This window comes from Asterias rubens, chromosome 4 (genome assembly GCF_902459465.1).
Source record: "Asterias rubens chromosome 4, eAstRub1.3, whole genome shotgun sequence".
Lineage (NCBI taxonomy): Eukaryota > Metazoa > Echinodermata > Asteroidea > Forcipulatida > Asteriidae > Asterias > Asterias rubens.
In genome coordinates, this window is record NC_047065.1 from 20,710,120 (window position 1) to 20,736,718 (window position 26,599).

Here is a 26,599-nt window from a genome sequence, read left to right on the forward strand (position 1 = left end):
AATTTAAGTTTATCAGATGCTGAAGTTTGATTGCTAGCAGTGTATAAGACACACTTTTTGATAAATCAAATGAGAGTCGAAAAATTCAACTTCAAATGTAGACCACTATTGGCAATTACTCAAAATAAATGTTAGCATAAAAACTTACTTATTAGCGATCAACGGAGAGATGTTGATAGTATAAACCATTGTGAGAAACGGCTCCCTCTGAAGTAACGTAGTTTTCGAGAAAGAAGTAATTTTCCACTGAAATTATTTGAATTTTATTTCGATACCTCAGAATTAGATTTTGAGGTCCCGAAATCAAGCATCTGAAAGTACACAACTTGTGCGACAAGGGTGTTTTTCTGCCATTATTATCTCGCAACTTCGACGACCAATTGAGTTCAAATGTTTACAGGTTTGTTATTTTCTGCATATGTTGAGATACACCAAGTGAGAAGACTGGCCTTTGATTATACCAAAAGTGTCCAGTTAAAAGTCACTCCGGTATGAGCAGCATTCCCCTTATGTTGATGTACCGAACCTGGACCGAGAGGCGCCGGCACCGATGAGCGGGCTGGTGCTGAGTATTTCATACCCGTCGTAGGTGCGAGGACTCGGTTCGGTCTGGCGGCGTGGGTACGGTGGAGGCATGAAAGAAGCCGTTCTGCGGAGAGAGGAATCGAACCTGAGATTTTACTCAACCGAAACCGAAGATAGACAAGTTTAAAATCGTACTATTTAAAAGTTTCCTCAAAATGTCTTCAACAAATTATTTGTAAACCCGTCAAAACCATCTCACTGAGTGAATCAGTGAGTAAAAGATCTACTCGCTCCAGGTGTGAAAATGAGATTGTCTTTAATAGGCTATGACTTTGAACATGTCATGGTATTCATGATAATGAGGAAATCTATGAACAATTATTTTGACATTTGGCAAAAGTGAAAAATATTTATATAATTTTTGTGTTTCGACATAATGGACGACTCTATTATGGATTGAAGACCATAATATTAGTCAAAACTCCGAATAAGATAGCAGCTCTCTTTTAAAAAAATAACCAACTAAAAGCAGCAGGGCTTTATTTCAAAAAGCTGCAACTACACAGACATTGAACTTTTAAGAATACTGTTGACAGACTGAAGCTTTTGGTTAAAGGAAACGAATTCAAGTTTCGCGAAGAGAAACAACAAAATAATAATTACGATTGAATTTTTTTTTCTGCTAAGCAAACATAGCTGGACAAACTAGCAAACAAACAAACAAGCGAACGAAGAAAAAACAAACCCCAAGTCCCAAACACACAGTCCAACAACAACAATATACAAACAAACAATCACCCCAGTACAAACACAAACAAACAAACAAACAAACAAACAAACAAACAAACAAACAAACAAACAAACACATAAACAAACAAACAAACAAACAAACAAACAAACAAACAAAACAAATAAACACGTTGAAAAGACACGTGAAGTTCATACAAAGATATAACCATGACCTTACTTACGGTGATTTATAACAGCAAATTTTGAAGCCAAGCGGTGGTGCTATAAAAATGTCTTAACTATTTCGATCACAAAACAATGCCGTAAAAAAACATTTAAACAACACCATCTTTCCGACTGCGTGCATATACCCCGCAGTTTCTTCGATTCAAACAGTTATTGTTTGTGATAGCTCTTCACGGTGAGCAGCAGCTTCCAAAGATATCATTGTTCAAAATGTCTTTAAAACAAGAACAGTCAAGTAAATAATTCAAACAGAAAAACACATTTTTGTTTTAAAGAGCATGACATTTTCTTTAAATCACCCGTCATATAATACACAAACAAACTGTTGATTAAAAGACGAATCTAAAAGAGATCAACTTTCTGACTAAAATTCGCAGAATTCCACTGTACAATAATCCTATACAAAAATAAAACATCTTTAAAATAAGTTTGGTTCTCAATAATAATGTATCCACAGTATACCCCGATCATGCCTCTTCATTATTGATCCCAAATCCTACTTTTCCCGACAGAAACCTTACATTTATTTTGCAGGCATTAATTTCTGCGAGCATTTCCTTTGGGACCTTTTACCAAGGCTTTTTTTTTCTTTTCCGATGATTAAATCCGGAGTTTTTTTGTGAAACTTACGGTCACGTAGGCCTCGTCAGGCTCATAATCATATAAACCGATTTTGTTTCTTTCAATTCAAGTTTATTTCCTTAAATCTACTTATCCTCACACCGCCGTCGATGAACCATTGATACTGTGTTGTCATGTTTGTGTTTTGTCCATATTTATTATTTGTTCATACTAGTTTGTGTGCCTTCAAGTTATACTGTACATTGATCTGTTTGAGTTTCTCCATCCAACAAGCTTGCTTCAGGAGTCTTCCACGTAATCTCTACGTTTTTTATTCTGTCATGTTATATTTTGTCATTTTTAATGATCGGGTAGAAATAAATTTAACTAGAAAATGCGAAAGAATAATGAAAGTTTGTTGTCGATCTCGGGATTTTTTTCTTCAATTTTTTTTTTTTCGTGAGAATTGTCACTGCTCAATCGGGAATTTCACTAAATGTTTTGGTGGCTTTATGAAAAGCTGGAAAGCAGATTTAATGATCCGAAGCCCTCTTCTAAAAATACCAGTAGGTCTACCTTGCAAAACTCAAGCGAAACAGCGACTAGCAATAGAATGTCATGAAACACTACATGACAGACTTGTCAAAACATCCACCACTCCGATTCTTAAATGCAGAAGGATATCATGCGATTTTCGAAAATATATTTAATGCTGGAGTGTAAATATTAACTCCTGCGGTGTAAAAATACAAAAGTCCGAGAATAAATCTAGAGCCTGTTTACCATAATTGTACAGTGCTATACTTTTGTTTCTCATTTCATGTTGGCGGCGTGACTACCGGTATTGATGTCAGCGCAGACCGCGCAATGAGAGCCAACATTGGAAGGGGGCATGGGGGCCGTGGTGCGGAGCCCAACGGCATACGGCTAGGATTGTAGCACCAGTCGTCTCTCCTAAACCTGTCAGCTTCAGATTGGTGACATTTGATTGGACAGAGGTAAAGTAGAATGGCCGCACCTCAATGCAAGTCAACATTGCCCAATTTTCGGACGTTTTGTATTCTTACTGTCCATAATGGTTGCAACACACCATAGCTTAAAATTACCTTCGTAAAAGTTGAAAATAAATCAAAACTTGGGGAGTCGGCTTTCGACTTGGTTGTATACCTTGACTGCATGTAATTTTTAATGTAATTTTTATTTGCAATTTCTTAAAAAAAGAAGAAGTAATTTACAGCCTAAACAAGTTCTCTTCACAGTTTCAATCTCCCAATTACCCCTCAGTGGAAATAGTATATAATGCTAAACACTGCGTAAGGTTACTCAGACCAAGTCTGCAGGTAGAGGGAGCCGCCACAACAAGACGATTTCTTGACGACAGTAACGTTTTGAAAAACAAAAAAGTGGGTGCAGAAACCTTTAGGGGATTTGGTGCAAACGCAATTCCCACATGGAAAACAACTAAAGTGAACAAACTCTTCAACACAATCACTTCTCACATCTCAAACTCCTCAAATGGAGTTGGAAAGTTTTCCCCTATAATTGAAGCAACAATCATTCTTATACACTGTAAGCATTAAGCCTATAATTACAACCGCTTCTTGTCCTGTATGAACTTTCAAAATCCTTGGGACTAACGGCTACCTGAGTGGACATCGTACGTGGCAAACGCCCATTCTTTCACAAACTAACACCTTATTGAATCTGCAATGCCCAAGTCATAATGGACTTGAGTTTCATGCAGAGTTTTGCTGCTGGCATTTTTGGCACAAACAATCTAAGCTTAAAGTCACTGTAGACTTTAATAGAAGCACAGAGTATGGGCGAGAAGAAAGGAAAAGGAAAGAGGGTTCGTGAAAGATCAGACATTAAAATAAAATAAAAACCTGTATGACAAGCTATTCGACTTCCGGCCGCCCTGGGAAGTTTGACTATAACTAATTTGTTCTTTTGTGCAAAAGAAAACTAGCGTGAATTGCTCAGGTAACTCCCCGCCACTGACTCGCTTACTACATGTTTGGATAATTGACACGTACTTTCCAAATAGTAATACAGAACTGGGGACCAAAAACTCAGGTCAAATAAACATAAACAAATTTCAAGACTGTTTTAGTATTTATATATAGTGTGTATTTAATATTTAAGGCATTTTTAATGGAGTTTCTTATAAGTAAAGCCTCAGCATAACTATTTTACAAATTCTAATTAACCCCAAAATAAGAAATCTGGAAGTTTAAGAGTACAAATTGAAGTATAACTTAGTATTTCTACAAAAAGAGTTTGGGTGGGCGAGAGGAGGGGGAGGGTTTTGAAAGGGGATTCAAATACACTACTGTACATGCATTTATTTCTAGCTCTTTCACAGTAAATGTTAATAAGCGCTTGCTTTTTGTTTGACAATTTTTTTGGGTACAAATTCCAAGTCAAAATGGAATTGAAAACAGCCATCAAGGCACCAGACTATCCTTGTTAAGAATCATATGGCAAACACTAGGTTCTTAGTCCCGGAGCTCAAATCTTACACTGGACTACATGCCTCAAGCCAGTTGTTTTAGTGTTCAGCCATTATTTGTGATACCCAAGCCTACATCCATATGGACTGTAAAGAGTGTAACCCTGTTTCAGCCCTAGGAGTAGGTGGCAACAGCCTCTGGAATAAAATAATTGTAGCCCACACCTTGAAGTGGCCTTTAGGCCTTGTGTGTCTGGCGACTCTTGCATAATGACCAGACAAGTCCGGCAGTCTTGTGTTTTCAATTAAATACCACTACACATACCTCACTGGGTAGAACCTTAAACAGAAACAAATCATGTTCAGTTGCTGATTCCGAGTCTGAAACCTTTCATTTGTGAAATGAAGTACACATCCCATGTACTTAAAAAAGACTTGAGGCGATAAATCTTCTCTTGGGACAAAATGTCTCAGTGCAGTGATTATTCAAATAAAAACAGTTAAATGCATGTTGTTAGGACTCAGGAAGTTGGTTCTCATTTTGATTCTGGTATTGTACAACAATTTCTTTTCCAGTAAACATTTAGAGCTACTAGCCCCTACACTTGTTTTTGCAGTCTTGTGATTTTTCCCGCAAAAAATCGAGCCTCGTATCCCATCAAATCATTCCTTGTTTTGGTCACACATCTATCAGTTGTTGGTCCAAACCTCTCATCCCTTCGCTTCAACAGAACACAACGCAATGTGTTTGAATAAATGCCAAAATCGAAATCTTTTAAATCGTTGATAAAAAAAACCATTCATACTTGAATGCAGTTTTTCCTGGAAAAAACACCCAAGGGCTTTTCCGCTTAACCCTTCTCTGAAGAAAGCTTTTTGCCAGGGAAATGTCCATTTCTTGAACGGTTGCCAGAATAAGCAATTTAAGTAAACAAAAATTTCAAAAATTTCCAAGAAAATTTGACCAACATGAAAGGGTGTTTGGTTTGAATCACTGCAGAGGGGAAATTAAAATTCTAATTAAGACTCCCCGGGTCAGAATTGGTTAGCTATTAGGAGGAGATTGTTGTCAACAATTGATAGGTGAAATACACTATCGGCTTTCTGGACAGGCGAGCTAGAAAGGTTAAGGCTGCAGAAAGTAAACAAGAAGAAAAGTTTCTTTGGCCTACTCGCATGTCAGTTGAAAATGGAATGCTTTGGACAATGTTAAAAACAACAGCATGCCAATGCATGAAACAAGACATTCAAAAGGTAAAGCAAAAAGTAAATGCAAAAAGCATTATGAGAGATGTTAACAAAGTCTTGCCTGAAACATAAAGTTAAGTGAAATTCAACATGAATTTCTGGATTTGAGATAGCTTTTGGTGGAACAAAACAAAAGGAACTTCTTAGTGCTTGATCTCACGATTCAAGTATTATTTCTTTGCTGAAGTAAACAAAGGTTGCAGAAGTGGGATTTGAACCCATCATGGTAACAGTTCACTCTGAATACTCTCTTAGATATAAACTCTTGAAGCAGTGAGATCAAATATCTATATGAGTGAAACCACCGACAATGATAGTAGCAGAAGTGGGATGTGTTGTCTCATTGAATGCTGACAGAGAAAGGATCTGATATTTCAAATAAAAAGTTCTTAGATAAGCGTCTCAATGCGCTTTACATTAGTACCCTGGTCATTTGGGCCAATAACATTCCTTTAATGTTCACCAACTCCCTGGGGAGTGTGCAACCTATTTCAAAACAGGAAGCATTTCAAAGCTCCCAAATGAAGACAATCCCAGCAGTGGATCTCAAATACCCTGCGATGGTGGTGGCAGTAATGAGATAAGATCTCTTAGTTTGTGAATCATTGAATGGGTGCAGAAGTGGGATCCAATCTTTCTGTGCATGAAACTCACAAAGATAATGATTGGAGCCTGTCATGGTGATGGTGGTAGTTGAGGGATCAGATCTCTCAACATGTAAATCGTCACAAATTGAATGCATCCAATGACAATGAAGGCTGAAGTGTGATCCAGCTTCTCCAAACTAAAAAACACCACCTGATGAGAACGGTGGCAGCGGTGGGACCGATGGATGGCTAATGAAGAGGACAATGATGTGTACCATCTGCGCTTAAAATCTACAAATTCCTAGACTTTGTGATACCTTCGACTTTCAAACGTGGGTTCCTGTGCACCTGGTACTTGCCTGCCGCCACCCTGTTCTTGACTTGCAAAAGGCATAGCGGGTGGGACTGAAGTACCATCCCCTTTCATCTCTTGAATGCACTTCCAGTTGCCCAGATAGTTTGCTGCATTCATAGAAGAGAAAATACAAAACCAACCTTGAAATAGCAAGACAAGTACAAGCTCAATCTGCTTTAAACTCGTATACAGAGCTGTGTATAAGCCTTTTTGAGATATGGCGGACTCAATGCTACAACACTATAAGGTATGGGTAAATTTGTATACACCCAAACCAAACGGTGCACTCCTATCACGTCCGCCATACCTAAAAAAGGTTTATTGGGAAAGTTCCAACATAGGCCACCAGCTTTTTTCTGTCACATGGTTGCTGGACCCCATTTTCGGTCCAAATGCAGGACAACCCAATAAGTAATTTTGAGGTATGGTGGACACACTACTGCGGCACTTTTAGGTTTGGGTAAATTTGTCTGTATACACTCAAACCAAACGGTGTACTCCTACAGTGATCACCATACCTCAAAAAAGCTAATGGGGCAGATTAGTCTGGCTAGACACTAAAATGGCCCTTTTAGAAAACAAGACTTGGGCTTGAACTCGGTCTCCGCCGGACACGTAGGAAACCTGCGCTTTTCTTACAGGCCTTTAAAGCCATTATACACTTTCGGTAAACAGTATTGTCCAAGTCCCACACTTCGTGTATCACAACTTCTATATAAAATAACAAACCTGTGAAAATTTAGGCTCAATTGGTCATCAGAGTCGGGAGAAAATAACGGGAAACCCACCCTTGTTTCCCCACGTTTCGCCGTGTCATGACATGTGTTTAAAATACATCCGTTGGCGAGAATTGATATTGTTTTAATGTTTTCTCAAAAAGTAAAGCATTTCATGGAATAATATTTCCTAGGACCAAGCTGGTTCCAATTTGTTGGATATATTGAAACAAACAAAAAGAAAGTAGCGGTTAAGTTTGTTCTAAGAAAAAAAACAATTTCTTTTTTTTTGCGTTCTGCCCCCCCCCATTTATTTTTCAATGGTCGGGGCGACACCATTTTAACAACCGGCTTGGCTATTTATAATAAAAAAAAACCGACTGAAATCATTAGAATGTATCCTTTTTTCATTAAAAACAATGGGACAAAAAGGAGGTGGCCTACAGCATCAAACATGGCGTTTACCTTTCCAGAGGCGGACAAGTCCATCATCGCTCGAAGAGGCCAAGATGGTTCCTGTAACATTCCAACTCACTCTCCATACCTGTGCACAAGGCAAGAAGAAGTGATGTTTAAAGGGTCTATGTAACTTTTGTAGAAAAAAAAACACAATGTCCACAGATTCACACTAAACTTACACAGTTTGAAGATAATGATAGTAGAAAGCTTCCCTGAAAATATTACTTGCTGAGGTGCTGTAGTTTTTGGGAAATGAGTAAAACAATGTCATGAAAATAATTTTCGTCTCATGAGACGAAAATTATTTTAATCATTTACAAACGTATATTCATGACATTGTTTTACCCATTTCTCAAAAACTACAGCACCTCAGTAAGTAATATTTGAAGGGAAGCTTTCCACTATCATTATCTTCAAACCCTGTAAGTTTAATGTAAATCTATGGTCATTTTGAAAAGGTACCCAAATCCTTTAAAGCTTTGCACCTCATTGAACCCAAGTCTCGACACTCATGGGGTGACAGGTCTTTTTCTTCAGCCGCGCCACGCATCTGAAACTCTCTACCACTTAATCTTCGATCTTATCTTTGTACCACACAATTCAAGTCTCTTCTCCAAACTTATCTTATGTCACAAGTTTTCACTGACTAATTTTGTTGTGTCTGTTTTTCTTTGTGTTGTGTTTTTGTTTTTGTTTTGTTTTTGGTTTTTACTGCGCCTTGAAGACCCAGCAGGGTGGATATGTGCACATTACAAGTCTTATTATTATTATTATTATTATTATTATTATGGTATCGATCGAAAGAAAAATCCTAGTCAGCCCGTATTCCAATTGGCGTCTACAGCTACGGCTACAGCTGTTGCTAAGGAAGTAGCTTAGGATGTCATATACATCATTGCATGGTATGCTGAAATCTAGCCGTAGCCCTAGATGTAGCCGCCAATTCTTACGAGGCCTTACCATAGTAAGTAAACTTGATGATACAACCAAGGTATTAAATCCTTTTGGGAGAAGTGTTGCCTCTGATAAGAATTTTGAAATAAAATCTACAAAAGTTGCATGTTATACATTTTTTAACACTCAGTAAAATTCTTAAAGATTTTAGTTAAGACTAACAAATAATAACTATAATTATAAATAATAACACAAGACATTGACATTGCGTATAAATGCAGGAGCCTGTATAACAATGAAATACATGTACATGTATATGAAGCAATTTGTTACAAGAAAATAGATTAAAACAAGCGAGTCTTCAAAGGTCCCTTGTAAACAAAAATAAACAGAAGCAATCGTAGTAAAGCATTTTTAAAGGACACATGTGCCATGACCAGGATTCGAACCCACACTCTGATGACTAAACCACCAGAACCTGAACGTGATGCTCTTAACCACTACAAGGTTTTGTTTTTCCAATTAGGGCAGAGTGACTTTAAGCTAAAGGTAAGGTCAGCCCTAATTGAAAATGATGACTTAACCACCAGAACCTGAACGTGATGCTCTTAACCACTACAAGGTTTTGTTTTTCCAATTAGGGCAGAGTGACTTTAAGCCAAAGGTAAGGTCAGCTACGCATGGCCACGATACAGCAAGGTTCAATAGCCAATTAAGACTGAATCACTACTCTTTTATTCCCATTCATAAATTCCCTTTTTCATAAAAAAAGACGAATAATAATGGAAAATCTGTTAATTTGTAACAGACATATCCCCCGGTTCCGTTTTGAAAAGGGTTGCACTGCACACAATACTCGTACAATAAACTTACAAATTCAAAACGCTGTGATTGGTTGCCTTATTACCTGTTGATTATTGTGATCTAACTGCGCAGGCTGCTTTATATCCAATCCAATCGGTCCCATTGTATTTGCATCACGCCTAGGAAACAAAACACACATTGAAAAATTACATGATTGCAGGGTAACAATCGGACCATTCCATTAAGCTACACCCCCTTCATGCATTGACCAATCATAGCCCTCAACTTGGAACGCACAAGCTCTGGCAAAAATCCAAGTCCCACTCTGGCATGATACGTGATAGAGTACAAGGGGTGGTCTAAATATAGGACTACCATTAGGGGTAACCTTTGACAGATTTTCAGGGCCATTCAAAAGTAATTTGATGATTTTTCTGAGGGCAAAAAGAAAATCGGAAATCAGACTACGGGAGGAATAACATCCTACCTGATCCGACGACACAATGTAAACAAAGTACTGTCATTCTGGTTAGTGGGTGTGGCAAAAGTGTTCAGCAGTGAGGATACATACTTAATTATTCTCGTCATACTTTACTTTATTTCATCACCACCAGCAAACAGCAGTGAACAATAACAGCTAAGAAGTAAAGGCAAAGTATTTACTTTGATTTTTGGAAAAATACATGATTGTTTTAATCCAATATGAATGTAGATGTATACAAAAAACTAACATGTGGACATTTCATTTCCAAATGTGGTTGAGTTTTTGAGATATCACTTAAAACCCAGAGCTATTATGTCCACGCAGGAAGTATAATCCCTAATAGGACTTTACGATCTGAGAAGCGTTTTGTATCTCAGATTCAAATTTTAAAACTATCTTGCCAGTCTCCATAATTGAAGAATTTTCGCAAAACTTGACGGACAAAGAACTACCTGAGAGGCTTGAGGGTCATGATGCGGACGTCTTTGGTAGCCACGGCGATGACATGGTAAGATCGACCCATGTTGGGAGCGAAGGCCAGATCGTGGACAGCTTCCGTTATGTTCATCAGGGTCTCCGTTTTATTCCATTTCTTCTTCCTACCAAGACGTCACCAAAAACAAAAAAAGGTGTCACTGATTACAGTCGGACAGAATCGTGGTTACGAAAACTAAACCCTTATCTGAAAGTTTACACAAAAATTTCACTTATAGACCCCTTCAGAGCATTCACAGCGCATTCACACGCACCTATACTGTCCTCCATTTTGGGAGCCAAAATCGTGCAAAAAAGATGACTCCCGAAATGATGGAAATGGTAGGCACGAAAATGTTCGGAGGTGCATTCTCCATGTGTAAGGGGTCTTTATAAATCAATACTTTGGTGGGAGTAAAATTGCATGTAAAACCAACCAAACTAAATTATTCCAAAATGCCTCACCTCTCGTTCTCTTTGTACTCATAAATCTGAACCTTTCCTCCACTCGTTGGGCTTGGATCGTCACTTCCTACAGCAATCATTGGAGGGTGGACTCTACAAAAGAACAAAGAACCACTATTACAGATTGAAAGGCACTAGACACTATTGGTAATTACTTAAAATAGTTGTTTGCATTAAAGGATTTGGGTACTTTTTCAAAATGTCCATAGATTTACATTAAACTTACATGCTTTGAAGATAATGATAGTGGAAAGCTTCCCTTCAAATATTACTTACTGAGGGGTTGTAGTTTTGGAGAAATGAGTAAAACAATGTCATGAAAATACGTTTGTAAATGCTTAATATAATTTGGGTCTCATGAGAGAGAAAATTATTTTCATGACATTGTTTTACTCATTTCCCAAAAACTACAGCACCTCAGCACGTAATATTTTCAGGGAAGCTTTCTACTATCATTATCTTCAAACTGTGTAAGTTTAGTGTAAATCTGTGGACATTGTGTTTTTGTCCTACAAAAAAGTACATACACCCTTTAAAACATACTTGGTAACGAGCAATGGAGAGCTGTTATAAAACATGGCGAGAAACTGCTCCCTCTGAAGTAGCATAGTATTTGAGAAAGTGATAATTTCCCACTCAAATATTAAAAGACTTAAGCCTTTTTAGCCGTCTGACAGCAGACCATTCAACATCATCCAATGTGGTTTTAAATAGTAGATAAACTATGTCAGCCAGCATTACGATATCATTCAGTGAAGGCATTCACACACTACAAAGTCAACCCTCCTACTGTCTGACCATTCCATATCACCCTATGTGGTTTTGATTGGTAGATGAACTGTGCCAGCGTACAATATATCATGTGATCAATGCATCAACACACTACAAAGTCAACCCTCCTACTGTCTGACCATTCAACATCATCCAATGTGGTTTTGAATAATAGATAAACTATGCCGGCCTGCATTACGATATCATCCGGTGAAGGCATCCACACACTACAAAGTCAACCCTCCTACTGTCTGACCATTCAGTATCACCCAATGTGGTTTTGAATAATAGATTAACAATGTCAGCATGCATTACGATATCATCCGGTGAAGGCATCCACACACTACAAAGTCAACCCTCCTACTGTCTGACCATTCAATATCATCCAATGCGGTTTTGAATAACAGATAAACTATGTCAGCCTGCATTACGATATAATCCGGTGAAGGCATCCACACACTACAAAGTCAACCCTCCTACTGTCTGACCATTCAGTATCACCCAATGTGGTTTTGAATAATAAATTAACAATGTCAGCCTGCATTACGATATCATCCGGTGAAGGCATCCACACACTACAAAGTCAACCCTCCTACTGTCTGACCATTCAATATCATCCAATGTGGTTTTGAATAACAGATAAACTATGCCAGCCTACAATATGATATCATGTGATGAATGCATCAACACAGTGGGTACAGTGTGTACATGTACCCAAGTTAGTTCACTGCACAGCTGTGTCACCCTACAGAACCCATCCTGCTGAAGGGTTTTGAATGGTTGGTCACTGGGAGTGTCACCAAGAGAAGGAGGGTTCTTATACAAAAAAGTACTTTACCTGGATGGGTTCCACGATAGACAGCTGCAGTTCAACTTAGTTTGGATCTCTTCCTAGCAGAACAGACAAAATAAAAAAATTTAAAAAGTTTAGTTTAAGATTTGAACCAACAATCTCTGGATTAACATGACGGCGCTCTACCAACTGAGCTATCTAGCCCTATGTTGGCGTCTCCCAATTTTATCAACATCTATTTTTCAGGGGTGCCAGTCAGAAGGCATTCAACCTGTAACTTGGTTTGTTCTTGATGTTTCAAACAATGTACTCTTCTCGTCTCCAAGAAGAAGCCTCCTCCAGAAGATGTTACACTACCTAGAAATAATTATTTTACATGTTAAGGGTGCAGTCCTTTTTGTAGGACAAAAAAACACAATGTCCACAGATGTTCACTAAAGTTACACAGTTTGAAGATAATGATAGTAGAAAGCTTCCCTGAAAATATTACGTGCTGAGGTGCTGTAGTTTTAGGGAAATGAGTAAAACAATGTCATGAAAGTAATTTTGGTCTCATGGGACCAAAATTATTTTAAGCATTTACAAACTTATTTTCATGACATTGTTTTACTCATTTCTCAAAAACTACAGCATCTCAGCACATAATATTTGAAGGGAAGCTTTCCACTATCATTATCTTCAAACCCTGTTAGTTTAATGCAAATCTATGGACATTTTGAAAAAGTACCAAAATCCTTTAAAAGGGTCAGATACAATGAGAGTTTCAACCAACTGCGCCCATTCTTCCTCCAACTTTTTGTAAGGTGAAGTTACTTTGGAAGTTTACCTGTGAACTCCATATCGCTAGGTTTGTGACGTCACTTGCTTCGTAGAAACGTACCACTCCATCCCCTGAACACATCGCCTGAAAAACATGTACAACAAAGGATTGTTAAGGATTGTTAATTTTGTAACCCACATTATAGCTATCAATATAAACCACAAGGGAAACTGACCGGGTAAAATTTTAAATGATTTTTGAGATTGAAGAAAGACAAATTGACTAGAGTGGGATTCCAACCAATGACCTCTGGATTAACGTGCCAGGGCTCTACCAACTGAGCTATCTATGTTGACAGTCTCCCTTTCTGGTCAATATCTTTGTTCGTTATGCTCAACTCTACATTATATGTAACCGGACATAACATTATGTTAGAGTTGATAAATCTCCCGATGATGATAAGAGCAGGCTAGTTGAAACAATGAGATCAAATAACATTGTTAAGGTGTAGCCATGAAAAAGTGTCATTCGGCAGCCTGACACATCAAGTCATATATGTGACAGGCTCTACAAAAATGAGTCGCTTGTCGCACAACCCACTTTCCAGTACAGGGCTGTTGGGTGATGGGGGAGGGTAAACAAAAAACAAAGTTCTAACTTTTGTTGTATGAGGTTTTATGCTGCTTTAGGGTTATATTTTGTGAAAATTTTGCACAATATGTAAACACAAAACCTTTGTTTTTGATCAATGAAGGTGAATAAAACATTTACTTTTTGTTCATCCGCTAGACATCAATAGGTGATGTTTTTATTAAACAGCTGTTTCCCCAGTATGGGTCATTTTTAGATTGTGACATAATCTATTTTTCAAAAGGTCATAACTTTTGAACCAAACATCAAGTGTGTAAGATATGTCAAACTGAAACTGAAGCTTGTTGTTTGCTCTTTTCAGCTATGTTTACAACTCAATAAGTTAGTTTTTCCCCCTTGTGACTTATTTTTTGCAGAGCCCATCACATATGACCCAGGAGCACAGCCAGAGAGAGAAAATGTTTGATTTTTCTGGCGGGAGGCAAATTGTAGGCTGAAGGGCTTGGACAAGGCTCAACTCTAGAACTCTACTCACATAAAGGCCCAAGGAATAAACCCAGGGCTACATTGGTGAGGGGCAGCGCCTTGGCACGGTTGGCTTGTGTGTAAAGCGCTCTCCTCTCACCAAGGTGACCTCGGTTCGATTCCTGGCCAGGGCCATATGTGAGTTGAGTTGTGCGTTGGCAGCCAAAGGGGCCCTTGCACGCTTGCCTCTCGAACACGTTGTAGCCGCGTCCTTCGCAATTCAGCTCTTAGCTGCGAGTAAGGATGATTAGCCACCAAATTATTTATTTTTATTTATTTTTTACACACAAGCCACCAAAGCAACCTATCCAACAGTATGCTTGGGTCCTGCTCTTGACACTTCCATCCATAAGCAAGACATAAACGTTCATCATTCTGATAGCTATTTTCAGCCCTTAGTGCTGTGTAAAAATGTTAAAAAACAAAGTGCATTACTGTTAAGGGAAAGAGTTTTCCCTACTGTTCGAGTACATGAATCCCAGCCTTAAGATTAATCCCATGAAAGATAGTTCCTAGGAGGCAACTCAAGTTCATTCGTTCTAACTTAAGACAGGACAAGTTCACAAGTCTGTTAAAACACTCCCCTGGTGTGGTTGGCTGCAGATTGGGCCGGATTCTAACCCAACTTGTGTAACTCTGTCTTTGCTCATCCAAAATTGCTTGAACCTAACCTGTCCACCTTGTAGCTCCAAAAGGAAACCCTTTAAAGGGAATGTACACGTTTGGTAATTACTCAAAACAAATATAAACCTAAAAGCTGACTTATTGGAGAGCTGTTGATAGTATAAAACATTGTGAGAAACGGCTCCCTCTGAAGAAGCGTAGATTTTGAGAAAGAGGTAATTTCTCACTGAATTTTAAAAGACTTCTAGCCAGAAGTCTTTGATTCCTATCTGAAAGTACACAAATTTGCCAACAAGGGTGTTTTTCTTTCATTGTTTTCTCGTAACTTTGATGACCAATTGTTATTTTATCCTAAGTTGGGATTATACCAAGTGAGAAGACTAGTCTTTGACAATTACCAAACATGTTTAGTGCCTTTAAGCCCATCCTAAATACATGTCACGTATTTTGAGTTCACGACACACAAATGTAACAAAGTGAGCCTGTGATATGAGGAATGATGACCCAAGTTTGTATTTTTGTCCTGATGTCCCGATTGTCTAGTCTGGCACCCATTCGTTTCAATTTGCTCAAAACAAATTCACCTCAAAACAAATTCACACAAAAAATTATCCTAGTATTCTAAACAAAGAAATACTTTTTTTTATACATCATAATATGAATATGGATTACTTATTGACAGAGTGGTTAATCAGAATGGATCTGTCTGCCTGTCTAGATTTTTTTTTGTGGGGGGGGGGGGTGTTCCAATTGATCAAAGTGTTACTTTTTAAAAACTAGACTGATGGTGAAAAAGACACATAAACACAAGTCGGGATGCATGCCAAAAACCAGGCACTTCCGGCCAAAACATTGCTTTTCAAATAGATGAGAATAACAACTTTAAATGGAAGGTATACATTTGGTAAATCACTCTTAATGTTAATGCAAATAAATAGTTTTGGTTAGAAGCCTACAGCAGCTTTTGGTAGTATAAAGCTTTTTCAGAAGCATGTCACTTCGAAGCAATGTGGTTGATGTAGATGTCTCAGAAGCGTTACTGACGCTTCTCAAATTGTGTATTAGCGATTATTCCTCTTGCATTGACATATTCACTCCAGATATTTGGCATTTGTATCTCAAAAACATGACGACCGTTTGAAATTAAATGTTCACATGATAGTTTTTATATACATTTATTTAGGATTAAAACAATTGAACGGTTTCAACAATTTAAGTAAAAATTTAACTTTGCCAGTCTTACCAACTGAAGGCCAAGATGACGTGGAGAAAACTTGACATCCGTCACGGAAGTTCGACTGTCGACCAGTGCAGCACGCTTTATCTGAACAACAACAATAACAACAACAACAGCATCATAAAAAATGTTGCAAGTAAAAATTAACAAAAATCCTGATGCATACTACTTAATGTTGGTACAATGGTCCTCCTTCATAGCCAAGTAATTCTCGCAAAAGAACTCTTACTTTATGAACTAATTTTGAAGAAAAAAAAGAATTCTGTACAAAATAGTTTATAATAAAATAAAGAACTTACCCAGTGACTCTGACCTTTTTGAGTTGGTTTGGATTCACCGACTGAAAAAAAAACAAGAAATAAAATAATTAATGAGCCAACAAACAAGCCAATATTTTGTGCCAGCCTAACTTTCCATAACGGGGAAATGGCATTTCGTGGCCGAGTGTATAAGAGCACCAGACTAAAGTTCTGATGTATCTGAACAGCAGAGTGTGGGTTTGGGTCCCTGTCAACACACTTAAACAGTATTGCTTTGTCCTTCAAACGGGACATTAAAGAATCCAGTGCCCTTATCATAAAGAGAAGGGGTTCACCTCGGTGTTTCTTGTTTGATTGGCTGGTTATTGGACCATCTCACCATGTAAACAAATACCAGGTAGATCCACACCTTGCAGGTTAAAAATACCGAATGCTGGAGCATTTAGGATCACTGAGTGACGAACATTGGAAGCTATAACAAGAAGCCACGATTATTATTATTATAATTATTATTATAAATGGACCCTTCCCGTGAAATATGCTAATCACATTCACGCATGCGTACAGACCCTGTTGGTTGGCAAACGCCATAGAGTTGTGCACTAACCAGACGCGCAATCGGGTCTCCGTCACGCACACATTAGCCGTGTACAAACAGCGCGATGTTCCCTCATTTTGCCAACCAAAATGTTAGTGCGCAGGCGCTACGTGCAATTTACATATTTCATGGGAAGAGTTTATTGAATAGAGGTTGATTTGAACCTGCGACCTCTGTTTTCTTTCAGACAGGACATTTATTTAGGCCTGAGTAAGACATGACTTACCAATTTCTTCCCATATGACAGCTGTTCGATCAAATGAGCAAGAGGCCAGCACTTGACCAAACTCTGGGTGGGCCCAGGTTACCCTCCACACAGACCCACTGTGATGCTGTGATACAGTTCAGGAAAAAAATACAGAGGGAAGAAATTGTGAAAAGTGATTGTAAAGAATTGTGGTGTGTCTTGGTCGAGCGGTCTAGTTTTCACCAGATCCAAACATTGGTGCTGTCACAGCAGAGTGTGGTTTTGATTACCAAGTTATGACACTTGTGCCCTTGAGAAAGGCACTTATACATTTAGCTTTGTGAAAAGGTTAGAAGGCAATGCATTCTGCTCTACCAGCCAGGCACCTTATAGTGAATGATACCTATGCCTACATCCTTACTGACTGGTAAGAATGACTAGTTTGTCTTACCCTCAAGGCTGATTTATACACCCACCAATGTTGTTTTAGTGACTAGCCTTACCATCCAGTATGAATAGTTAGTCTGACCCTCAAGGACCCAGGCAATGATGTTCATTTCAATGAAAACTAGTCTTGCCTTCCAGTATGACTAATTAGTCTTACCTTCAAGGACCGAGGCAATGTTGCTCATTGACCAGTCCTACCATCCAATATGACCAAGGCAATGTTTTTTGCTAAGTAGTCCTACCATCCAGTATGACTAGTTAGTCTTACCATCAAGGACTGAGGCAATGTTTTTTTGCTAAGTAGTCCTACCATCCAGTATGACTAATTAGACTAGCCCTCAAGAACCGAGGCAATGTTGTTCATTGACTAGTCCTACCATCCAGTATGACTGGTTAGTCTTACCCTCAAGGACTGAGGCAATGTTGTTAATTAACTAGTCCTACCATCCAGTATGACTAGTTAGTCTAACCCTCAAGGACCGAGGCAATGTTGTACATTAACTAGTCCTACCATCCAGTATGACAAGTTAGTCTTACCCTCAAGGACCAAGGCAATGTTGTTCTTTAACTAGTCCTACCATCCAGTACGACTAGTTAGTCTTACACTCAAGGACCGAGGCAATGTTGTTCATTAACTAGTCCTACCATCCAGTATGACAAGTTAGTCTTACCCTCAAGGACCGAAGGCAATGTTGTTCATTAACTAGTCCTACCATCCAGTATGACTAGTTAGTCTAACCCTCAAGGACCAAGGCAATGTTGTACATTAACTAGTCCTACCATCTAGTATGACAAGTTAGTCTTACCCTCAAGGACCAAGGCAATGTTGTACATTAACTAGTCCTACCATCCAGTATGACTAGTTAGTCTTACACTCAAGGACCGAGGCAATGTTGTTCATTAACTAGTCCTACCATCCAGTATGACTAGTTAGTCTTACACTCAAGGACCGAGGCAATGTTGTACATTAACTAGTCCTACCATCCAGTATGACTAGTTAGTCTTACCCTCAAGGACCGAAGCAATGTTGTTCATTAACTAGTCCTACCATCCAGTATGACTAGTTAGTCTAACCCTCAAGGACCGAGGCAATGTTGTACATTAACTAGTCCTACCATCCAGTATGAATAGTTAGTCTTACACTCAAGGCTGACTATACACACAGGCAATGTTGTTTTAGTGACTAGTCTTACCATCTAGTATGATTAGTTACTCTAACCCTCAAGGCTGATTATACCCCCATGCAATGTTGTTTCAATGACCAGTCTTACCTTCCAGCAGGATGAGCAGAACCATCCACCATCTTCCCCAAGGTCCCATACCTGCACAAACAAAATTAACAGACCTCAGAAACTCTACAAAACAGAAAATAAAGAGATTACTTACTGAGAGTTCTGTCAAGATGGACTGTATCACCAGCCAAGCATTGACTTAAAAATCATCAATATTCCAGTTATTTCTTTGAGTCTTTTTGTCTTTTTGGAGCATATTTTTGTGGCTTGGTAGGACCTGGTGAAACTCATGGCAAATTGTTGACTGCGTTGTGAATTTGATTAAAAAAACACATCATCTGTTTTGGGGGAAGATCAAATGTTTTTTGAGAGTGAACTTTTCAAAACAAACCATCAATCTTTTTGCTCACTGAGAAGTCATACAAGTTTTCAGGACTATGTTAACAAAATTGCTTCAACATTCATAAATATAACATTTGGTTTGAAAACTAGGTTTTGTCGACCCCCTACAAATGAATTGGTACCACTCAAACTGAGTTACTTGCTTGGCGCTCCAATTAAATTGGACCATGGAGGAAGGAAGAGAAGGAGCTCGAACGAAGGGACTTCAAAAGTCGAACCCGTGGTTCCGCGGTCGTTTAACGACACCTCGTAATCACCCACATACCACAATGGGCGACCTGGTGTATGTGAGTTTGCGCGTGCGCACTTGGTTCTTCACTCAACTATGGTGTCGTATGTCGTATGGATATAATACAGAAAAAACAAATCAAAAAACACAATTGAATACCAATCACCCTCGTGTGCTAATACCCAAATTTTGAACCACCGCAAGCTAGCGAAAGTCACAAAAAATGTAAAAATATGCCATGATGTTTCCGTGAAACACCACAAACGGTAAATGAAAACGGTAAATGAAAACGTGTAATATTCACAATTCTTGTCTCCAATGATTCAACATAACACGAATAAACGGCGCAGTCTGGCGGTACCACACCTTCTGTACAAAGAGATCTAATCCTGCTCGTTAATCGGCCGTCCAGCAGAAAATTGTATTTTTCGACGATGTTTTTTAATTTCACTCAACAAAAAGGAAATGCAAGCATTATGAATGTATATTGAGTAGGTTGGGGAAAGCTTTAGGTGTACAGTACACAGGAAACTTCAGTTCTGGCTGGCTAACGGTCGTAAAACTTTCACCCATCAACGCTGATTTGAAAAACGTATAGCGTTAAAAAGGCCCTAAATATGAGACCCCTATAAAAAAAGTATAAGGCTCACAGGGGAGCCTTATAGTTTCTAGAAGTAAAGCTTGGGTATTTTTCATGAACTAGTTACATCGTGCGTGCGCGTAAGCAGTACACAAGCATAATTCACATAATATAGCCTTTGATTTGTATTCGCGCCCTCATGGGGCCACAGCTCGGCACCGATCCCGATGGCGTCATGCTGAGAGTTAGCTAAGAGTTAGGTGAACACATTCAGCCGGTTTATACTGCCGAGTGGCTCGTATTTTAGGGGGCGCCAGAACTGTTTTATTTTCTGGTTATTTCATAGCTGCATGAAGAAATGGTGTGGACGTGTGGCTATTTAGGTTTTAGCTAGCCTTGGCCACACAAGTGGGGTTAGGTCGGGTGGAAAACTTTCTGTATGCTGCCACCACTTTTTCACAAATTACTCAATCAAAAATTAGATTTTACTTTTTGTAAAAAAATGAGTGAAGAATTTATGGCAGGATACGGAAAGTTTTACAATCTTATTGACTATAATAATAATAATAATAATGGTAACATTTATAAAGCGCTTTATGCCCTAACGACCCCAAAGCGCTGTAACAAGAAACGAAAAAATATTAAAAAAGATTTAAACAGAAAACGATTTGAAACTACAATAACAATATGAATGAGTTTAAGAATAACTAACAATTAAAATAAAACATAAAAACCCGAGCCAGTCAGGAGTGATTAAAAATATACACAATTTGGGTAATCTCGAAAGGTGACAATACAACTAAACCTTTGACAACTATGATCATAATATAAATTATTTAATAAACAAATGACAATTTAAAAAGATAGGTTTTCAGAGCCTTCTTAAAATGGTTTAGTGATTTTGCAAATTTAATGTTATCGGGGAGTTTATTCCATTCTTTTGGAGCTGCAATGGAGAAAGCTCTGTCCCCATAGGAGGACAGTGATGTACGGGATGCTTGTGGAATTGTCAGTAATCCTTTGGCACTGGATCTCAAGGAGCGGGTAGGGGCATATGGATTGAGGAGATTCCTAATGTAAACAGGTGCCATGTAGTTAAGGGACTTGTAGACCATCAAGAGTGATTTGAACAGTATGCGTTTGCGAATTGGGAGCCAGTGGAGATTGTGTAGAATGGGTTTAACATGGTCGTGTTTTTTGGCACGGACAACGAACTATACCATTAAACTGAACTAAAACTAAGCAAAACTAAACAACTGAAAAGTGAAAGATTTAATGACAATTTGTTAACGATAGGTGGCGCTGTTTCAACAATAACAAAAGGTTTTTGCTTACCCGCACACTTTGATCCGTGGAACAAGTTGCAATCCGACGTCCGTAAAAATCATACGCTACATCGTGGATGAGATCTTTATGCTCGGCAGCTATACTTTTCGCAACGAACATCTTAACATTTGCAACTGAAAAACAAAGTTAAGATTTTTATCTTATTTAGGAAATTGCTAGGTGAAGTCGAACAAAGATTAGGAAAACAAACTTGCATGGTGAACTGCTGTAAAATAATACTCGGGTGGTGCCCTGCTTCCTTAATTCGTATTTGATTTTCGAGAAGTCCAGATACAATGCAGTTGGTTCAGAGACAGCGGACGGTGCAGTTTTTCTAAATTAGACACTTGAGGGCGGTATAACATTTCTGCTGCTTAATGACAGCATCAGCAAAAGGGACTTTTTTAATCTTGTTGGTTGTTTTGCAGACAATTCAATCGTTATTTTCGTCACGTGTATTTTGTTACTTCACTCTCCAAAATTATCATTGGATGGCCAATGAGAGATTCGACATTGAAAAGGTAAACTAATTAAATTATTTTGTACACATATTATGTGAATAAAATTTGAACTTTGTATGTACCAAAAAATAAATTTCATTTCTTTTTCTTCTTAAGTTCTTTCTTCTTGAAATTTAGAGTTGTTTAAATTTAATTGCAAATGATCTTTTGATCACAAAAGCAAGTGCTATGGTGGTGCTCTTTGAGATTGGGTCTATCATTGCATCAGCATAGGGAAAAGTTTCCGTATGGCGCCACCACTTTTTCATTCGATATGAAATAATATAGTATCTAATTTACCTCAATGAGATATCCCTTTTTGTAAAAATGAGTGAAAAGGTGGTGGCGCCATACGGAAAGTTATCCATCACTTGACTTATCAGACTATTTTCTTCATCTGTTATGTTTTTACAAACTAAAGTAAAACTTGACCCCCACTTGCTCACACCATAATCATTTATAATAAGTAAGAAGAGTGCAAGGGGACCTCATAGAAACCTTCAAGATTCTAACGGGGCTCGTGGATACAGATGCCAGCTGTCTATTCACACTCTCACAAACTAGTAACACAAGAGGCCATGACATGAAGCTCTTCAAAAAAGGCTAAACAAAGGGCTCAATCTCAGAAAACACTTCTTCACACAACAAGTTGTAGATAACTGGAATAGACTCCCAGCCAAAGTGGTCAAAGCCAAGACAACCAATCAGTTAAAAAACAGCTTCGACAAATACCTGAATGAAAATGGATATGGGGACCCCATATCCATTTTCATTCAGGTATTTGTCGAAGCTGTTAGGGTGTTAAAAGGCATAAAGCCATAAGCCTACAATATTAAAAATTCCATCAAACCTTAAGTGTACTGTAAGTGTAAGTGTATAATGTCAAAACAGTAAGTGAGTAACTAAATAAAACAGTTAGTATTTTTAAATTGTTGCTATTTGTACTTTATTGCTCTATCATCGTCGTCAAGAAATTGTCAGTCTCTTTATTGGATTGCATTGTTACAATCAGAGTGACAAGTTGTCTAGTAGTAGTTACTGACTGAATCCGGAAGATCCTGCAGGATATTTAGGCAAGCATGGGTTATAAGACCAGGTAGGACAAAAAAGAAAAACTTTGCATCTCTTTTTACAAAGGATTCTTGATATTGTAAAGTGATTAAAAATGATAACAACTTTTTGTGCATTTCCTCAAGGTTACTCAGCAGATGACCATGCACTATCATCTGTGAGGTGTCAAAAGATGAGCCCCTACAACAATGCCTCTGGTACGTTTCCATGAGAACCGTGGTGTCAACATTGAACTCCGCAGCGACAACCAGGTGGCCCGGCGCTCAGCCAGCTTTGCCAATGCCATAACATTCACCGATCGACCCCTGAAACCAGGGGAGCTCTTCTTGGTTGAGATTGAAGAGCAGGAACCAGGCTGGAGTGGTCACCTACGATGCGGACTAACCCAGCACCACCCTGCTGCCTTGAAAGTGAACAGACACGGGGATGGAATCTCGGAGATCACGTCACGTTTTTCAGAGTATTCGTTGGAGAGGCAGAGGGTCAGCTCGGCTCCCACAATCCCCCAGTACTCCATGCCTGATCTGACCAATATGGGGAAGTCATGGATTTACGCCATCACGAAATACCACAATAAAGTACAGGAGGACCGACAGGGTTCTCCTGAACTTGGAACTGTTGTCAAGAGCGACTTTATAAAGGACAGTGGGACTGTCCTTAAGATTGGGTGTTCAGAGATCCCGAAACACTGCCTAGTGCATGACTTCATAGCCCTGGATATGGAGGCTGGTCTTATGTCGGGCAAACAGCAGTACTTTGCAACATCTGTTGGAAGTAGGATCGGTGTGACGTACAACATTATCAATGACACGGCTTATATGCATTTTATTATCAATGGGGAGGATCAAGGTGCTTCGATAATGGAAGACGCCAAACCAAACTGTCCATTCTACGGTATAGTTGATGTGTACGGCACGTCAAAACAAGTCCGGCTTGTACAACTCGTTTATGGTAATTATAAAATAGCTTGGATTGTATATATTGTATGTTTGGCAATTGGAACTCACTATTTGTTTCAATCATAGTTGTAGTAATACCATAAACTTAACCTGTACAAATTGTATTTAAAAACGACAACCAGCACAGTGGCGTAACTTTAGGGGGGGGGGAGGGGGTGGGGGGACACACACACTTGAACCTCCTGGTCAGGGCCATTGCCCCCCCTCCCCCCTCCCCCATCCAATTGAGATTGTAAACTATAGTAACCGTGTGGTAAAGCTGTACCTCGCTTAAAATTACAAATGTAGTCTGAACTTTCTAAGCAATCATAAAAAAGCAGCACGATCTTTCATCTAAAATTCTTTAGATGAAGTTTGTTAATGAGGCAATAAATATTGAGTTAATAATTGCAAAAAAGAATGTTTAACCCACCTCATTGACTTTCATTCATTCATTGTTTGTTTCCCCTAGTTCCCAGCTTACAAGAATGCTGTCGCGAATCCATTCGAACCAGGACTGCATCTGAAGCATGTCTACGACAGCTCCCATTACCGAAAAAACTCAAGAGTTACCTACGCTACGAGCTGTGAAGGAGCCATTCAGCAATATGGGGGCTATTCACAACACAATAGCCCTTTTCATGCTACTCTATTCCCTGGGGCAACCCCAAGGAAAAATGGCCGGGCCTTTTACACTTTGCTTTACCCCTGATCTAACCTGGCAAATGGCGAACATAATACCCCGGTGAAAAGTCGCCCCTACTCTTGAGTAGGGGCAAGCGTTAAAACCATGGGGGATTCTTGAAACGTACAGCCGGAACCCTGGAGTAGGGACCTAGGCTGGAACAGTGTGAAAGTGAGTTTGGGTAACCTGGGATGAAAACAACTCCTGGGGCCTCTTTAGGGCTGTATTCCATGAGATACAGTGAGTGTGAAAATGGGCCATACAGTTTCCCAAAATGTGTCAATTAAAAAATATTATACTTGTAACTAAAAAAATATCAGGGCCCAATTAAAAAAAGGCTGCTTTAAGGAAAAGTATCTTTTTGTGTTTTTGGAACCATTTGATCAGTTTTCGAATATAAATATGAATACAATAAAACTAACCTGTGAACATTTCATCTCAAAAAGTGGTTGTGTTTGAGATTTTGCCAAAATTCTGGACTGATTGTACCTGCCAATGCATGAAGAGTATTTTGAACTGTAAACACATCCTGAGAAACGTTTCATGCAGAAACATTATCGAAGATGCATGTCAAGCAACCTTTTAAATTTTTTTTTACAATGGACAAACTCATAAAATATACCTACTTTTTATCCCGTTTGCCAAGATGAAAGCTCAAACCCCAAAACAAATCTCAGCTAGTAACTATCTTTGTAATTTTTAAAGGAAATACAATTCTATATTAGGAGTGATATTTTTTAAGCAAACTATTGGTTTCCCTGGTAATTTTTGATTTCGGGCTAATAAACTGCCAATTGAATTGTCACATTATTCTGTTTTGTGCAAAATTTAATGAATGCTCCCGACTATTTTGTTTAAGTGGAATTAGAACAGATTTTGTTAGCTGTTTGCAACCACTGAAGGCATCTTGCAGTAAGCCATTTCTGGCCGCTAAACGGTCCCCTGCTGCACTCCCACACCTTACCCCTGACCCATGTTTGTGTTTTATTAAATTCAGAATAACTCAGCTGTGCAATTTTGTGCGTTTTTATAGCAATATTTGCTGGTTTGGTTCACAAAAAAAAAAACTAACTACGGTATGTGTGTTGCCATAAGTTTACTTGTATTGATAATCTGGGTAGATAATATTGCTTAAAAAGTTGTTTCTGCCAAGCAGCAGTAAGCAGGATACCAGTCACAGATCCTACATAGGAAATTATTTTTTAGCTGGTAATCTTTTTCTGGAAAGCATAATTTGGTTTTGCTTAGCTAGTTGTTGTTCTTAAGAAGCTCTATGAATGTGGGTTCCGGTGAGCTATTGTAGCTTAGGGAGAGGACCAACCATTTATTAAAGCCATTAGACACTTTGGGTAAACAGTATTGTCCAAAGGCCCACACTTCGTGTATCACAACTTGTATATAAAATAACAAACCTGTGAAAATTTAAGCTCAATCGGTCATCGGAGTCGGGAGAAAATAACAGGAAAACCCACCCTTGTTTCCGCACGTTTCTCCGTGTCATGACATGTGTTAACTATAAATCCGTAATCTCGTTGTCGAGAATTGATAATTGTTATAATGTTTTCTCAAAAAGTAAAGCATTTCATGGAATAATATTTCAAGAGAAGTCTTTTACTATTACCTTCTTTAAACCCTGTGAGTTATTTGTAAATCTGTGAACTTTTATTTATGTTTCTGTTCCGAAAGTGTATAATGGCTTTAAAGGCACGGTATACTTTTGGTGATTGTCAAAGACCAGTATCATCACTCGATGTACCCCAATGTGCGAGTATACTCCAGAGGAGGTTTCTGCTCAGTATAGGAAGATGAACATATGCATAAAAATACAAAACCCGTGAAAACTT

General features: G+C 38.6%; 2 protein-coding genes across 2 annotated transcripts; one reads left to right on the forward strand and one right to left on the reverse strand.

Annotated features, from left to right (window-relative positions):
* Positions 1-413: 413 nt before the first annotated feature.
* On the reverse strand, positions 414-21,838 carry LOC117289209 (nucleoporin SEH1-like). The gene is made up of 13 exons (XM_033770222.1): positions 21,571-21,838; positions 19,064-19,114; positions 17,385-17,490; positions 16,600-16,640; positions 16,307-16,387; positions 13,390-13,467; positions 12,609-12,661; positions 11,000-11,092; positions 10,513-10,659; positions 9,680-9,755; positions 7,885-7,963; positions 6,666-6,810; positions 414-649 (listed from the first exon to the last, which is right to left on the reverse strand). The coding sequence occupies exons 1-13, from the start codon at positions 21,679-21,681 to the stop codon at positions 508-510; spliced, it is 1,203 nt and encodes a 400-aa protein (XP_033626113.1). The 5' UTR covers positions 21,682-21,838; the 3' UTR covers positions 414-507.
* An 87-nt stretch (positions 21,839-21,925) lies between these two features.
* On the forward strand, positions 21,926-25,822 carry LOC117289642 (neuralized-like protein 2). The gene is made up of 3 exons (XM_033770855.1): positions 21,926-22,082; positions 23,258-24,083; positions 24,543-25,822. The coding sequence occupies exons 2-3, from the start codon at positions 23,321-23,323 to the stop codon at positions 24,659-24,661; spliced, it is 882 nt and encodes a 293-aa protein (XP_033626746.1). The 5' UTR covers positions 21,926-22,082; positions 23,258-23,320; the 3' UTR covers positions 24,662-25,822.
* The last annotated feature ends 777 nt before the right edge of the window (positions 25,823-26,599 follow it).

Bases quoted from the DNA above. Each gene is read 5' to 3' on its own strand.
- LOC117289209 (XM_033770222.1), bottom strand. From the start codon at position 21,681: ATGTTCGTTGCGAAAAGTATAGCTGCCGAGCATAAAGATCTCATCCAC. The intron at 10,660-10,999 runs GTGAGGCATTTT...ACGTCTTGGTAG, and splicing joins GAGTACAAAGAGAACGAGAG to GAAGAAGAAATGGAATAAAA. The intron at 650-6,665 runs GTATCACAAAGT...CTCTCTCCGCAG, and splicing joins CCCACGTTTGAAAGTCGAAG to AACGGCTTCTTTCATGCCTC.
- LOC117289642 (XM_033770855.1), top strand. From the start codon at position 23,321: ATGCCTCTGGTACGTTTCCATGAGAACCGTGGTGTCAACATTGAACTC. The intron at 24,084-24,542 runs GTAATTATAAAA...TGTTTCCCCTAG, and splicing joins GCTTGTACAACTCGTTTATG to TTCCCAGCTTACAAGAATGC.